The 15,901-nt window shown below is 42.3% G+C and overlaps 1 protein-coding gene across 1 annotated transcript in view; it reads left to right on the top strand.

Moving 5' to 3' along the window:
• Positions 1-15,901, top strand: part of baiap3 (BAI1 associated protein 3) — a 92,904-nt gene that overhangs the window by 48,866 nt on the left and 28,137 nt on the right. Inside the window, exons 7-16 of the mRNA XM_052138685.1 lie at positions 3,747-3,813; positions 5,108-5,321; positions 5,737-5,781; positions 5,882-5,959; positions 6,325-6,430; positions 6,537-6,644; positions 6,731-6,823; positions 8,169-8,272; positions 8,464-8,581; positions 9,642-9,766. Coding sequence (XP_051994645.1) covers positions 3,747-3,813; positions 5,108-5,321; positions 5,737-5,781; positions 5,882-5,959; positions 6,325-6,430; positions 6,537-6,644; positions 6,731-6,823; positions 8,169-8,272; positions 8,464-8,581; positions 9,642-9,766 — 1,058 coding nt within the window. The remainder of the gene's footprint in view (positions 1-3,746; positions 3,814-5,107; positions 5,322-5,736; positions 5,782-5,881; positions 5,960-6,324; positions 6,431-6,536; positions 6,645-6,730; positions 6,824-8,168; positions 8,273-8,463; positions 8,582-9,641; positions 9,767-15,901) is intronic.

Here is a 15,901-nt window from a genome sequence, read left to right as displayed (position 1 = left end):
TTACAGGACAACAATACAAAAATTATCATCAAGAATATGATTTTTGAATTAATATCAAAGATCTTACTAGAAAAAAGATATTATGATCTAATGTGAATTTTCTTGATAAAAAATTACTTGTGCATGTAAATGGCTAGAAATAGCATTTTATCTCAGCGTAAAGCTGACAATTTACACAAGGTTTATTTATATTTCTTCTGCTCCAAATTTACTTGTAACACATCATAAGAAAGTGTTTCACTGCTGTTCAAATGCACTTTGGATTGCATCATTTATATTTATAACTGTTTGTCCTTGCCCATGAAGAGACAATGCCTCTGGTAGAATGCACTTTGAAACCAATAGGGCAGTTTTCGCCCTGTGATTCTTAAGCGAGGGTGATCACATCAACAATCCAGTGAGAGACTTTGTTTAAAGACGGACATTCCTTTTGTGCGTCCTCCATAACAAATAAAGAGCTGATCCGACAGCCACTGTCCTTTTCTGCATATCTTTGCCCCCTTCGGCATAACGTGGTGCCATTTTGTGGCCCATTCTGCATAACGTGGCGGCTTATTTCAGCTTAGTCCCAGTTCTACCGATGGCCAGTCCACCCCTGTTCGGCCCCAGAGTGCATCCGCCCACCAGGAAAATACCCTGTATGCCAGATTATCAATCCAGCCCTATATCTGGACCAAACTCGAAGCCTGAATTGACAGTGCCTGCATGTCACCCACCCATTTAAATGAGGCCAAATCCAATAGGAGTGCGGTCTTTAAGGAAATCACCCGTAGCTCAACAGATTCCAGTGCCTCGAACAGGGAGTTTGTGAGTGCCTTCAGCACCAGATTTAAATCCCAAGTCAGCATAGATTATATTTGCCTATCAATGAGCCAGCTTCCAGGATGTGGTATGCTGAGATAGTCACTACATAAACCTTGAGCATTGATGGTGTAAGACCAGCATCCAGCCGCTCTTGAAGAAATGACAAAATCTAAGCTATGAGGCAATTAACATGGTCTTTACCACATGAAGAGCACCAATTTGTAAACACATGCCATTTAAGTGCATAGAGGCATCTCAAGGAAGGTACTTTAGATTTTAAAATGGCGTTCATCACAGACTGAGCCAATTCTGGCTCATCAAATGTGCTCCGTTCAGGGGCCACATGTGTAGGTTCGACAGCTCTGGCTGGGGATGCAAAATCGTGCCTTGTGCTTGAGAGAGAAGGTCTCTCCTCAGTGATATATCCCAAGGAGGGCCGTCTAGTATTTCTATCATCTCCGGAAAGCAGGACTGATTGGGCCATTTCGGCGCAATTAACAGAACTGTTTCTGTGTCCACTCTGACTTTGCTGATGACAGAATGAAGGAGGCACACTGGGGTAAACACATACTTGCGTTTCGCCGGCCGTTTGCGAGCAAGCACGTCATGGGACATGGAGTACCAAAGGGGACAGTGACCATTCTCCATGGAGGTGAACAGTTTGAGGATGAAGTCTCCATTTCCCCGGTAATGCTGCCTGGCATGACAACAGATCCGGTCCAAAATTCAGACGGCCAGGGTTATGTGTTGCACGCAATGAGAGGAGATGACGCCTGCTCCATTGGAGGAGGCGTTGTAGCAATCTGAGTCCACCCTGGTGATTTATGTGAGCCACTACTGTTGCATTGTCTGAACGAATCAGACATCACAACAATGTAGGAATGAAAAGGTCTCAAAGCTAGAAAGACAGCCAGTAGTTCTAGGCGGTTGATGTGCCACACCCGTCTCGCACCTGTCCAAGTGCCGAAAGTCGGGCATCTATCGCACACTGTGCCCCAACTTGTGTTGGATGCATCTGTGGTCACCATTTTTCTTCAGAAAATTGGACCCAGCATAACACCCTGTATGTAGAAGGCAGACGCTGTCCATGGTGCTAGAGCAGCCAGACAGCGGTGAGTCACCACGATGTGCATGTGCCCTAGGCTCCAGTCGTGATATGGGATGTGTCGATTGAGCCAGTACTAAACAGGTCTCAAAGTTCATGCTCATGAACGAGACAAATTCCTAATGAGAAGATTTGCTGGCAGGGGAAAAGTGTGCTTTTTGCCCAGTTGATATTCAGACCCAGATTTCTTATATGGCAAAGCAGAACGTCTCTGTGTTCGCTAAGTATTGTCTCTGATTGGGCTAGTAATAATAGTAGTAATTAAAAATATGCACACCATTCATTTACAATGGGGTGAGCGCCAGAATGTTCGTGAACATTCGGGGAGCCAGATACAGCCCGAAAGGAAGGACTTTGAATTGATACGCACTTACCTCGAACGTGAATCTCAAAAACCGCCTGTGATGCGGTGCAGTTGGTACATGAAAGTACACATCCTTCAGATCTATTGACGTAAACAAGTCCTAAGGATGGATGTGCGATAAGATCTGTTTCTGAGTTAACATTTTTAATGGCTGCTTTGCGAGCGCTCGATTCAAGTGTCTCAGATCTAGAATTGGCTGAAGCCCGCTGTCTTTGTTCGGAACAAGAAAATAATGGCTGTAAACCCTGCTGTGTGTGTCGCAGTCTGGGACAGTCTCTATCACGTTTTTTTGTAAAGAGACTGTGAATCTCTGCACACAACACCTGAATCGAGGTGGCCGGCATACAAACAGAATCATATAACCGTGTTTGATCACTTTTTAACACCCACTCTGACACACCTGTGAGGGCTCGCCACACGTTCATGCAGCAGGACAGCGGGCTTATTGATTCACTCGATATAGGAGATAGAGCACCACTCACCAGAGTCTGTCTTTGACAGCAATGGAGAACTCTTGACCGGAACACACAGGGGAGCAGAAAGCCTCTTGGAGCAGGCGCTGAGCACAGACGACGAGGCCTGTTGCGTCTTGCGGAGAAATTACGTCCACTGTAAGTGTATATCGACAGCAAAGCAGAAATGGTTCCAAGATGAAGTTCACAGTCTTGAAGGAAAATATTTCTGAAGAAATGGTGACTGAACGCTTATATAGGCCGACTGTGCACCTACAGGTGCGGGAGCTCAGACACCATTGCCAATGAGAGGATTGGCGTGATTGTATAAGTGTTTCAACAAGGTTGTGTAGAAGGACACTCTCCATAGTATTTACAGCATGTCGAGTGAACTGAATCGAAAAGGAACTCGCTTTTTATCAACTTTTTGCAACGACTCTCACTGCAAATAGTGGCGACTGACTGCCAGCTTGAAATCAAGTGCCCAAGTCTTATTTGTTAATGGACGGTTTTAACTTTGTTCTTTCTTATCAGTAAAGGCTAAATCATTTTTCAGTAAAATAAATATAGTAATGCATTCAGAGAGGTTATTTTAATAAACAGAGTAGGATCAATAAACAAGTTAGTTTTATCTTTTTCAAGACTGCAAAGAAACTAAAATGTCACTGTTAAAGAAACCCCAGCTACCTCTTGTACACTTAAAAGTTTTTGAAGGTTATTGAAAAATATTGTGCTACATGAATGTTCTTCACAATGATCCAAGCCTTCATTTGCACAGCAGTCTTCCTCCACCTGTGTAGTACACAATATACTCAAATCTAACACTTGAGAGAGACTTCCATTGATTTCTCTGCTCCCGACAGTCCTTGGCTCTATAGCACGGCATGCTTGCATTTATTTTACTGTGCACTTACCCAAGATGCCTCCACCATGTTATACAGCGAATGAAACTTGTTCACTCAAGAGTTTTTATTGCTGCTGTTGTGCCATTCTAATCCATGTCTTCAACATTCTTTTGTAGAGAGCCAGCTTTTCTCTCAGGGTCTCTGTAATGAAAGGCAAAAATCTCATGGCAAAAGATGCTAATGGTAAGATGTTTTTGCTTTTGCAGATTATTTGCTTTTTGTTTTTTTTTTATTGACTTCTAATATTGTGTCCATTTGATGCAGTCTGAGGCATTTGATTTTGTTATGTCCAAAACTAGACATAATACCTCAATCCTTTAGAAAATGATCAAAGGACATTTTATTTGTTTTACTTGAAGCATCAAAGAAGTTGTATTAGTTTTATACTTTATTTTGTCTGCAAAGCCCCTTTTGTAGATCCCTAATAAAGTTGTTTTGTCATTACATGCTAAATCGTAGGTTAACCTTGAAGACTAATTTGCCATGGGTTCCCGCTGGAATTTCCTAATTTTATAAGAGTGTTGATTGATTTAGATTTAACCAGTGGTTAACATTACTTGATGAAACTTTCCTTTCTTGTTCTACAACATAAATAAAATGTAAGCCATAACTTAAATGTGAATATACATTTTTAGAATCTTGCTGTTACACCCTTGGAATGAGTCGCTTTTCCTGAACGTCACAGAAGGCTCCTTCACCTGAATTCTTAAACTGTCATACCTGTTTCTCCTTAGTTTAATCACCTGTGGACTATTTAAGCACTGAACACTATACGATCAGTGCAAAGTATTTTTCTGCCCTGGCAAGCATTCTGAGTGTTTATTATAGGACTTACCTGTATATCTTCTGTGTTTGACCCTGCTGCGTTTTGGATTCTGTTTATTTGGCCTTGCGATTTTGATTCTGTTTATTCAGCCTTGCGATTTGGATTTGATATATTTATTGGACTGATCTCTCTGTGTACCGACCTTTGCATGTTTCTACTGTTTTGCATTATTACCCTGGAATGTTATTAATATATATATATATATATATATATATATATATATATATATATATATATATATCCTCTGTTGTTTACAATAAATCTGCACATGGATCCTAATACCACTCCTGCTCCATCATTACACTTGCTCACACAGTCAATATTGCTATCTCATAAATGCAAATCTCTGTGACTCATGAGGCCAGATGGTTCCCAGAAAAGTCTCTACAAGTAATGTTAATATGACCTTATTATTACTTATAAATCAAAAAAACATTAAAAAAAAATTCTAAAACCCATTAGAAATTCCTTAGGGAACCCTTGGCCCAAAAATGCTTATTCTCTTTCAGGTTTTAGGACTACAAACTGAACAGCTCTATTCTAACCATATACATGATGAGGAAACAATCACTTTCAGTGATACAGATCATTTGTTTACCTATATTGAATTAACCAGCAGTCTTTACATGTGTCAAACCGGTTGGTGTGTAGGCTACAGTGACCCCTACTGCATGCTGGGAATTCTCTTGGGACAATCGCCCAAAGAGACAGAAGAGAAGAAGGAGAGGAAGTTCAGCTTTCGCAAGAGACGGGAAAAGTTGGAGAAGCGGTCCAGTATTAAGGAGGTGCTGGCGGGCAGAGATATCCAGGTGACCAATGTCAAACCTGAGACTCTGAACCCAGTGTGGAATGAACACTTTGTTTTGTAAGTATCATAATGAAACTGTTTCCGTAATATTATAATACCATTTGAAAAATTGAAACATCTGTGATTACAAGACCTACACAGAATCTATGCTGGCAAAAATTCAAAGCCTATCATTCACAAAGTTCTACACATACAGTACTTCTGTCCTGGCATGTTTGCTTTTAAAATATATTTGCTTGTTGGATTATACATTCTGCTACTTATAAAATTTTGTAGTCTCAAACATTTTGGCATATATAAATCCATTTAGTAGAATTCCCCAAACTTTCACCCAAAACCAGTGCAGAAAATGCACAACAAAAACAACAACAACAACAACAACAGAAAATGGCTGCTGATTCCAGCTGCTCATTATAATTGAACCAGTTATAACAGAATTGTAACAGCGTTTGAAAATGTGTGTTTTCCACAGTGATATTGATGATGTTCACAATGATCTCCTGCATTTGGACATATGGTAAGAGGAGTCAATATTTCCGTCAAATAGTGAACATTCATCAGGATTAAATCTCCAGTCTGTTTTTCTCATCTCAATGCTTGTTATTTTCCCTCTCCAGGGACCATGATGACGATGTTTCTGTTGCTGAGGCTTGTAAAAAGCTGAATGAAATCAGTGGATTCAGAGGAATGGGCAGGTAGATGGAAGTCTTAATAAAGCTAAAGAGCTTGAGATACAGTGGAGTACAAAAGTCAGAGTCATAATTGGAAATTGAGGATTCAATATCTAATTTAAACTTGGAGATAAACATAGCTTTAGGATTTAAGCTAAGTTTTGCTTACATCAGCTAAAGCATGCTGTCAATAAAGTAAAAATGGAACATACCAAACATATTTTAAAGCTAAATAGAAGCATTTTCACTAGTAGTATCTGAATTTCTGACCCCACTGCATGCCTGGCAAATAATAATAAAGTATAATAATGAATGCATGATGTACAAATAATTTTATGACTTACATGTATACTTACATGTATGAACAAATCATTGCATCATTATATTAGATATTTCAAGCAAATTGCCAAATCTGTGAGGTCTAATGGTGCTGCCGCATCAGGAAGTGAGGAGAATGCTGATGATTTCCTGGGTTGCATCAACATCCCATTGAATGTGAGCTCTAATTTCGCACACTTACCCCTACAATTGTGAAGCAACTTTTATTTTCATTCAGTTTTTCATTTAATCTACATTCATACCACATTTTTTCTCTTACTAGGAGATCCCAGTCGTTGGTTATGATAAGTGGTTTAAGTTGGAGCCAAGGTCCAGTGCCTCCAAAGTTCAAGGCGAATGTCACCTGATTCTCCACCTCTTCACCTCCCAGGTACTATTACACACATAATCTCTCATAACAAAAATTATGGTTAATATTCTATTCTTCTTCACACTATACTTTCTTTTACTCAACAGAGAGACACGGCACTAAGTAAAATGGCATCTAATGTGACCATTCACAAGAAGATGCTGAGTCAGTTCTTGGAGTATGAACACAGTCAAATTCAGGTTGCACTTTTTATTTGAACTAGATAGGCTTTATTAGCATCTACAGTGGCCCCCCAAAAATATATTTGGACACTTATGCTAATAATATATATATATATATATATATATATATATATATATATATATATATATATATATATATATATATATATATATATATATACATACACAGTATATATATATATAAAAGATAGCATGCACATTTTTCACATACAAACATAAGTTTAAGTTTAAGATTGTAGAACAATAGATACTTTGTTAAACTTAAGACAAAAAGTAGTTGGACACTTCCTGGTTGTCAAACATTAGTGGAAGATGTCCATAGTTAATGAAATTAATGAACTCCATAGATCGATAGTTAATGTTTAAGATCTAAACCTGTGGTTACCCTGCTAGGACATCAGTGTGAGCTTGAGAGGAACTGACTTCATACATGCACTAAAAATCCCCAGTTGCTTAAAAGTATTTACAAAAATGGCTCAGAAATAGTAATACTGAGAAAACCTTTTAGCATTATTTGCTTGCAGATGCCACATTGTTTAATGTTTTGTTATCTAATGCCACAGCATTCTTAAATTGTGTGACATTAATCAAATTAACTTTGTTATCACATATCAATATTTGCTAAGGAAGGCCCCCAAATAAGGATAATTTAACATATAATAATACAAAGACATTACATTCTTGTGAAATGAATAGACAATGCAAAAAGTTGCTTTAGAATTCGATATATTGTCAAAATACTGATTATAAATATGATTATTTCTATATCATATTGAACATAAGTCGATCATTAGCCTACAGTCACAGCAAGTCTATTTGCAAATAAGTTTGTCAGTCTGTCCGAGGTAGACTGTTTTGGCAATTTGTGACTATCTGTGCTATTTTTTTAATAATTTTTTGGTCACACATGTGTCAGATGGTTACTTTGGAGCATCACATTTTGGTTCTGTCGCATGCCATAAATGTTGCGTTTGTAGGGAGCTTTGCAAGTTAAATATAATTTGAAAAATGGATCTCGAGACCTCTGCATGTTGTCTTTACAGCTGGGGCTGCATATATCCCCTGCTGACTGCGACTCACAAAAACATGAAGGTAGTAAATCAAGCTTGAATCAAGTGCTGTAGGAATTTCTTAGTTGACAGGGAAATTCCTTATGTCGGAATTACGGAATAAAGTGGCACGGTTAATTGCGTTAATTTCGTAACGCATCATTTTTATAAAATTAATTGAACTGAATTAATTTGTTAAATCGACAGCCAAACTCTTGAAGCCATTGTATATTCATTGTAAATGTTTGTGTGACAAAGAGCTTGTCATAAATAATTGCCCCATTTTATTGCAGAAAGAGCCTTATAACTGGAACGGACAAGTGTGTGCGGCTGCATGGACCGTGCTGTCCCACCATGCGGTGCAGTCTGACCTCTCCCCACTGCAGCAAGCCATCATGTGCGTATTAAACATTAAACCTTTAGTGAAATCACTGATCCCCATGCAGTTGGCGTGTTTATTGACAGCATGAGTACAACCGCATGCAAACAACAAATACTTATTACACATCTTGATAATCAGTGCATGTCCCTGCCAATAATGTGACTGGCACTAGTGTGTAAAACTGATGTTTCTGTGTCTGTTTGCAGCCGTTGGCAGTGTTACAGCAGTCATCACCGCTCTCAGAGGATGAGCTACGCTCTGCTTCTCAGACTGCTTAAAACAGTGGAGGCGGAGTGGGAGGATACCGCCATGCACGGCGAGCTGGTGAGTTTTTACAACAGCTCGCTGACACTGCATGTCTGGGCACGTTCACACACTATAATAAAATGAATGAGCATTGGCTCTACGGTAGATGTAGCTCTGCTACAATACTTTTTTATACATTTTTTTAGCCCCTTTTCTCCGCAATTTGGAATGCGCATTTCCCACAACTTAGTAGGTCCTCGTGTTGGCGCGGTTACTCACCTCAATCTGGGTGGCAGAGGACAGTCAATCTGTGCATTTTATCACGTGGCTCATTGTGCATGACACCGTGGAGACTCCCAGCATGTGGAGGCTCATACTACCCTCCGCAATCCACGCACAACTTACCATGCGCCCCATTGAGAACGAGAACCACTAAGCGCAACCATGAGGATGTTACCCCATATGACTCTACCCTCCCTAGCAACCGGGCCAATTTGGTTGCTTTGGAGACCTGGCTGGATTCACTTAGCACACCCTGGATTCGAACTCATGACTCCAGGGTTGGCAGTCAGCGTCACTGAGCTACCCAGGCCCCCATCTAATACAATACCTTCTAAAGGTTAGTTCACCCATAAATAAAAATTCGCCAGTACGCAATTGATGTTAATATTTAATGCTAAATGCAATTTGGATGCTGTAATTTTCAAGTTTTGCTTCAACAAATGTGAAACAGGCACTTAAATCAGCTCTTTAAAATACCTGACAACACTGTGCATCTGGATATATGACCAGTTATTGTGCTCTTCACAATAATTTTATCATCATTTGATGAATTAATGCTGCCGCGATCAATAGAAAATGTAACAACATCTCTTTTCTTATAAAATTCTGTTTACCACCTACTTTCTGGGGGTGGTAATAGCACAATGTTATTTGTGGCAGGAATACCACATGCTAAAGTGCCACAACTATTTAGAGAATTAGTCTCTGAATGTCTGTGCACGTTCATAGATTGTAACACAATTGCAAGTGCTTAGCGCTCTGCTAAAATACTCTTAAGAGGCTATGGAGTTTTAAACATTGAGGCTGTAGTTCAGAACTAATTCTTTAATCTGATGTTATGTGTTTGTGAGTGCAGGAGGGTCTCTTAACAGAGAGCTTCATGCTTTACTGTGATTACTGCCTGTCTCAAATGAAGAGCGTGCGTCATGTATTCCCCTGCAACAATTCAGCCTCCATCATACGCTGTGAGCTTATGCTGAGGTAAATTGATATCCACATACAAATAAACACAACATACAGGTCCTTCTCAAAAAATTAGCATATTGTGATAAAGTTAATTATTTTCCATAATGTAATGATAAAAATTAAACTTTCATATATTTTAGATTCATTGCACACCAACTGAAATATTTCAGGTCTTTTATTGTTTTAATACTGATGATTTTGGCATACAGCTCATGAAAACCCAAAATTCCTATCTCAAAAAATTAGCATATTTCATCCGACCAATAAAAGAAGTGTTTTTAATACAAAAAAAGTCAACCTTCAAATAATTATGTTCAGTTATGCACTCAATACTTGGTCGGGAATCCTTTTGCAGAAATGACTGCTTCAATGCGGCGTGGCATGGAGGCAATCAGCCTGTGGCACTGCTGAGGTGTTATGGAGGCCCAGGATGCTTCGATAGCGGCCTTAAGCTCATCCAGAGTGTTGGGTCTTGCGTCTCTCAACTTTCTCTTCACAATATCCCACAGATTCTCTATGGGGTTCAGGTCAGGAGAGTTGGCAGGCCAATTGAGCGCTAATAATACCATGGTCAGTAAACCATTTACCAGTGGTTTTGGCACTGTGAGCAGGTGCCAGGTCGTGCTGAAAAATGAAATCTTCATCTCCATAAAGCTTTTCAGCAGATGGAAGCATGAAGTGCTCCAAAATCTCCTGATAGTTAGCTGCATTGACCCTGCCCTTGATAAAACACAGTGGACCAACACCAGCAGCTGACATGGCACCCCAGACCATCATTCCTTCTCCCCAGTCTTCCTCCAGACTCTGGCACCTTGATTTCGAATGACATGCAAAATTTGCTTTCATCCGAAAAAAGTACTTTGAACCACTGAGCAACAGTCCAGTGCTGCTTCTCTGTAGCCCAGGTCAGGCGCTTCTGCCGCTGTTTCTGGTTCAAAAGTGGCTTGACCTGGGGAATGCGGCACCTGTAGCTCATTTCCTGCACACGCCTGTGCACGGTGGCTCTGGATGTTTCTACTCCAGACTCAGTCCACTGCTTCGGCAGGTCCCCCAAGGTCTGGAATCGGTCCTTCTCCACAATCTTCCTCAGGGTCCGGTCACCTCTTCTCGTTTTGCAGCGTTTTTTGCCACACTTTTTCCTTCCCACAGACTTCCCACTGAGGTGCCTTGATACAGCACTCTGGGAACAGCCTATTTGTTCAGAAATTTCTTTCTGTGTCTTACCCTCTTGCTTGAGGGTGTCAATGATGGCCTTCTGGACAACAGTCAGGTTGGCAGTCTTACCCATGATTGCGGTTTTGAGTACTGAAACAGGCTGGGAGTTTTTAAAAGCCTCAGGAATCTTTTGCAGGTGTTTAGAGTTAATTAGTTGATTCAGATGATTAGGTTAATAGCTCGTTTAGAGACCCTTTTCATGATATGCTAATTTTTTGAGATAGGAATTTTGGGTTTTCATGAGCTGTATGCCAAAATCATCAGTATTAAAACAATAAAAAACCTGAAATATTTCAGTTTGTGTGCAATGAATCTAAAATATATGAAAGTTTAATTTTTATCATTACATTATGGAAAATAATGAACTTTATCACAATATGCTAATTTTTTGAGAAGGACCTGTACACACACTACAAAGATTCATCAGCACATGTTGGAGAGACAGGAGGCAATTGTAACAAGAGCCGTTTTATCTCTTTCTAGTCATAATTTAGCTAGAGAGATGACTCTAACTGCATGTTACACTTCTGTGTACACTATTTTTCTTTTGCTGTATAATGTTTTGATGCCTCAAACTTTTGGTTGTTGGTAACAAGATACCATGAATGACAGATGCTCTCACTATGAAGTAATAATTTAATTGCTTGGTTGGATTGAAAAATGTAGTCTTTATAATGAATACTATTTAATCAAAGTATCTAGTTGAAGTTTTTGACTTACCAGCTGATTAATATATTTAACTTATTTCAGAAAATATTAGTGTATGTCCCACTTAGACATTTGCTTTTAACATATAGTTCCTGACGACTAAACTAATTAGTATACGAAGGTGAACACTACTTGGTAAGGTTCATTTGGTTAACATTAGTTAACCCATTAGATATCATGAACTAACAATAAACAATATTGTAATGATCTCCTCCAAGGGATGACACTTGACGCAGTGGCTCGGAGGTGAGGTTCTTTATTATATTCAATGTGCACCCAGCACTTTTACAAAGGACGCTTCTTAATGACATACAGTACTACTTAATCAGACACAGTGATTGCTAAGTCAGACTCTCTCTCTCCATGGAGGCTCTCTGGCTGGACATTTATGCCGCTCTCCCCGTGCTCACTGAAATTAGAGACTGGTGTTAGACATAATTTAGCTCAGGTGTAAGCACCCTTACCGCTTTTGTCTTCCAGACGGGCGCTTGACCACGCCCCCGCTGCCACAAATATATTTTAACTGTATATATTATTCTTTGGTAATGTTAGTTAAACAAATTGAATTGGTCACCTGTCCAGGGTGTTTCCCTACCTTCGGCCTGAGACAGCTGGGATAGGCTCCAGCACTACCCGTGAACCTACATAGGACAAGCGGCTTTAGAAGATGGATGGATTGATTGTTACAGTAGTTTCTTTTAAACTATACAACTTTTAATTTAAAAATGTATTACTATACGCAGGGCCGGATTAACCATATGGGAAATTGAGTACGTGCCCAGCGGCACCACATCCTGGGGGGCACCACGACATGGCAATTGTAAAATCGCCTAAGGTCCATTATTAATTTAATGGTTGTAAAGTTTCCAGTATCATTAATCAGGTGTAAATCATTTTCCAAAGGTCTTGACTGCTACCAAAACAGAACGTAGATGGTGCTGTCACTAGGGATGGGCGGACCGATACTAAAGTATCGATACTTACGATACTAATGTTGTATCAAGAATATCTATCCTCACATAAAAATATAGATTCTGAAGTTTTTTTTTTTAACAATTGATCTTATTATTTAGATTACATGAATATTAATCCATCTCATAAGCTTCGAAGTGAAAAAAAAGAAGAATTATATTATCAAATTTTTGCATGTCACCAGAACGTCTAGGTTACGTATGTATAGAGGGAACGAGACGTTGTGTCAGAGAAGCGACACTAGGGGTCTCTCTTGAGCAACGATATATACCTCTGTTCTATGAAAAAAGGCCAATGTTGGCAGACACTATTTGCATATCCCGCCCCCGGACATACGGGTATTTAAGCGGGGCGAATACGGGAGTTCATTCAGGATTTTTCTTAGGAGCCGGAAATAGTCCGGCCACAACAGTGGCTCGGCTCAGCGACATGGCGGGGAAGATACAACGTCTCGTTCCCTCCATCGTGGAACGGAGGTTACATCCGTAACCTAGACGTTCCCCTTCTGTCGCTCTCTCCACGTTGTGTCAGAGAAGCGACACTAGGGGTCCACTTTTAAACGTGCCATGCGCTGTGCCGTGTACATGAACTGCTGATACAGGAGCGGGCAAGTATTTCTTACGTGCAAAGGGGACCAGCTGTATCAGGCTGCACGTAACCTTCCCCAATGCCCCATTAAAGCCATCAGAATCCTTCTGGTTACCCTGGAGGGGGGAACAAGGTGATGCTTGCCAACCTGGGAACAGGCCAAGCCTGGCTGGGCCACTTTTCTCTCTATGAACAGGAGGCCTTAACCTGTGGAGCACCTATTCCAGTACAGGGTAGATTGAGTACCCGTAGTGGCTTGGGTCGGCGAGTTCCTCCACTGAACTGCGGACCCAAAAGGGCTAGGGAGGAATCAACCAGGGACCCGAAGATGGGGTCTCCTGGGAACAAAGGCGCACTATTTTATCTCGGCTGAGGGAAAGGGCGCTAGGCGCAAGCGATTCACCTGGCCAGAACGTCAGCGTGTTACCGAGTTCTATGGGCTTGGACCTGAGAAAACACGGGACGATACTGACTCAATTCGGAGATTGTAGAATCTCACGAAAGTGTTGGGTGTAGCCCACCCTGCTGCTCTGCAGATGTCTGCTACGGAGGTGCCCCTGGCCAGTGCCCATGAGGACGCAAAACTCCTGGTTGAGTGAGCTCGGACCTGCAAGGGGGGGCACGGCCTGGGTGTGATAAGCCAGTGAGATGCCGTTGTCAACCCAGTGGGCGAGCCTCTGTTTGGAGACAGCGTTCCCTTTCTGCTGTCCCCCAAAGCAGACAAAGAGCTGCTCAGAACGTCTAGATCTCTGCTTGCGGTCTAAATAGATACGCAAAGCACGTACCATACACAGCAACGAAAGGGCTGGGTCTGCCTCCTCCTGGGGCAGCACTTGCAGGTTCACTACCTGGTCTCTGAAGGGCATGGTAGGAACCTTGGGCACATAGCCCGGTCGCGGTCTTAGGATCACGTATGTGTCTGCTGGACCGAACTCCAGGCAACTGTCGCTAACAGAGAACGCTTGCAGGTCCCCGACCCTCTTGATGGAGGCGAGCGCGATCAGCAGGGCGGTCTTGAGAGAGAGGGCCCTGAGTCCAGCTGAATCTAGCGGCTCGAAGGGGGTCTCTGGAGGCCCGTGAGGATGATCGAGAGATCCCAGGAGGGAAACACGTTAGGCCGGGAGGGAGTTAGCCTCCGGGCACCTTTTAGGAACCTGATAATTAAGTCGTGCTTACCTAGAGACTTTTCGTCTATCATGTCGTCTCGTGTGTCTGGGCTGCGATCACACCGAGGCAGCGTTTGTGGATGGTTCATGTTCTCACTGCGAGAACATGACCATGGCAATGTTGCGGTCGTGGCTTTCCTTCAACTGAATCGCATCGCTCCTTCTTCCCATGGGATTGAGGACGACGCGGCTGGCAATTGAGACGATCTGGGGATGGCAGTGGGCTCGGTTTCACCAGGTACACCCCCGCGAACCACCCGCCCCCCGGCACGCTCGTTGACTTCCGTCTGAGCTCGAGGCAACAGCGGCTCGCCTCACAGCCAGCCTGCCTATCCTCTGGAGCCCCCCAAGCTGGATGAGTTCGACATGCTTGAGCTCCGACATGCTTGCCTGGGCCACAGCCAGTGTGGGGCTGGACTGGAACCCTCCGTCCTCCCCACAGCCGTCGTGGCTGGATGATTGATTCCTTGGATCTGCGCGCCGCTCATAGCCACACCACCCCGCAGTCCCTTTCTTTCCGGAGGTGCATGATGAGCTGACGACTGTAGGGAGAGCACCCCTCTCTACTCGTCACAAAGCCCCTCTCTACTCGTCACAAATCCACACTCACTACCCTCGACGGCGGAGCAGGCCACGGGTACACGGCGATTACCCAGGTGGATAGGACGGTTGCGATCCACCTATGCCCCAAGAATGCCGCCACCTGGCAGGGTCGCCCTGTGCTCCCCTCCAAGGCCTGTAGGATGACATAATCATTGGCCGCCAAAGCCTACATTGCCACCGGACAGGCCGCTTCCGCCCTGCATGCCATGGCCCTCCTGCAAGTCCACCAGGCCAAGGCACTCAAAGATCTGCACAAGGGTAGTCCTGATCCCGATGTGCTGCAGGAACTGCTCGCCCTCAGGGCCATGAAGGCGACAGCGCAGTCACTCGGGCAGGCGATGGCCACACTTGTGGTTCAGGAACGTCATCTGAGGCTGAACTTGGTCGAGATGCATGAGAAGGACAAGACACGCTTCCTCGACACCCCTGTCTCAGCGCTGAATAGGATGGACCAATCACAGTCATTTTTTCTTACTGGAAGAGGATTTGAAATGCTTTTATATATACTGCTGAAGCGGGCTTAAATTCACATGCATGAATCCTTGAAGTTATCAAGTTTATTTCAAAATATCTATTCATCGTAAAAAATGAAAGATATATAAAATGTTCTTAGATTTACATTTATGCATTTGGCAGACGCTTTTATCCAAAGCGACTTACAGTGCAATTATTACAGGTACAATCCCCCTGGAACAACCTGAAGTTAAGTGCCTTGCTCAAGGACACAATGGTGGTGGCCGTGGGGTGACCTGTGACCTTCTGATTAACAGCCCTGTGCTTTAGCCACTACGCCACCAACACTCCTGATTTAAATGCAGATGAATGGAGGATTGGGTTTTTTAAGCCATCGAGCACCCTTATGCAACAGTTACTTTGGGGACAAAAAGAAGGCTGGTAC

The sequence above is a fragment of the Xyrauchen texanus genome, chromosome 12, assembly GCF_025860055.1.
Source record: "Xyrauchen texanus isolate HMW12.3.18 chromosome 12, RBS_HiC_50CHRs, whole genome shotgun sequence".
Classification (NCBI taxonomy): Eukaryota; Metazoa; Chordata; class Actinopteri; order Cypriniformes; family Catostomidae; genus Xyrauchen; species Xyrauchen texanus.
Note: the sequence above shows the minus strand (reverse complement) of the source record. Positions and strands in the feature narration are given on the sequence as shown.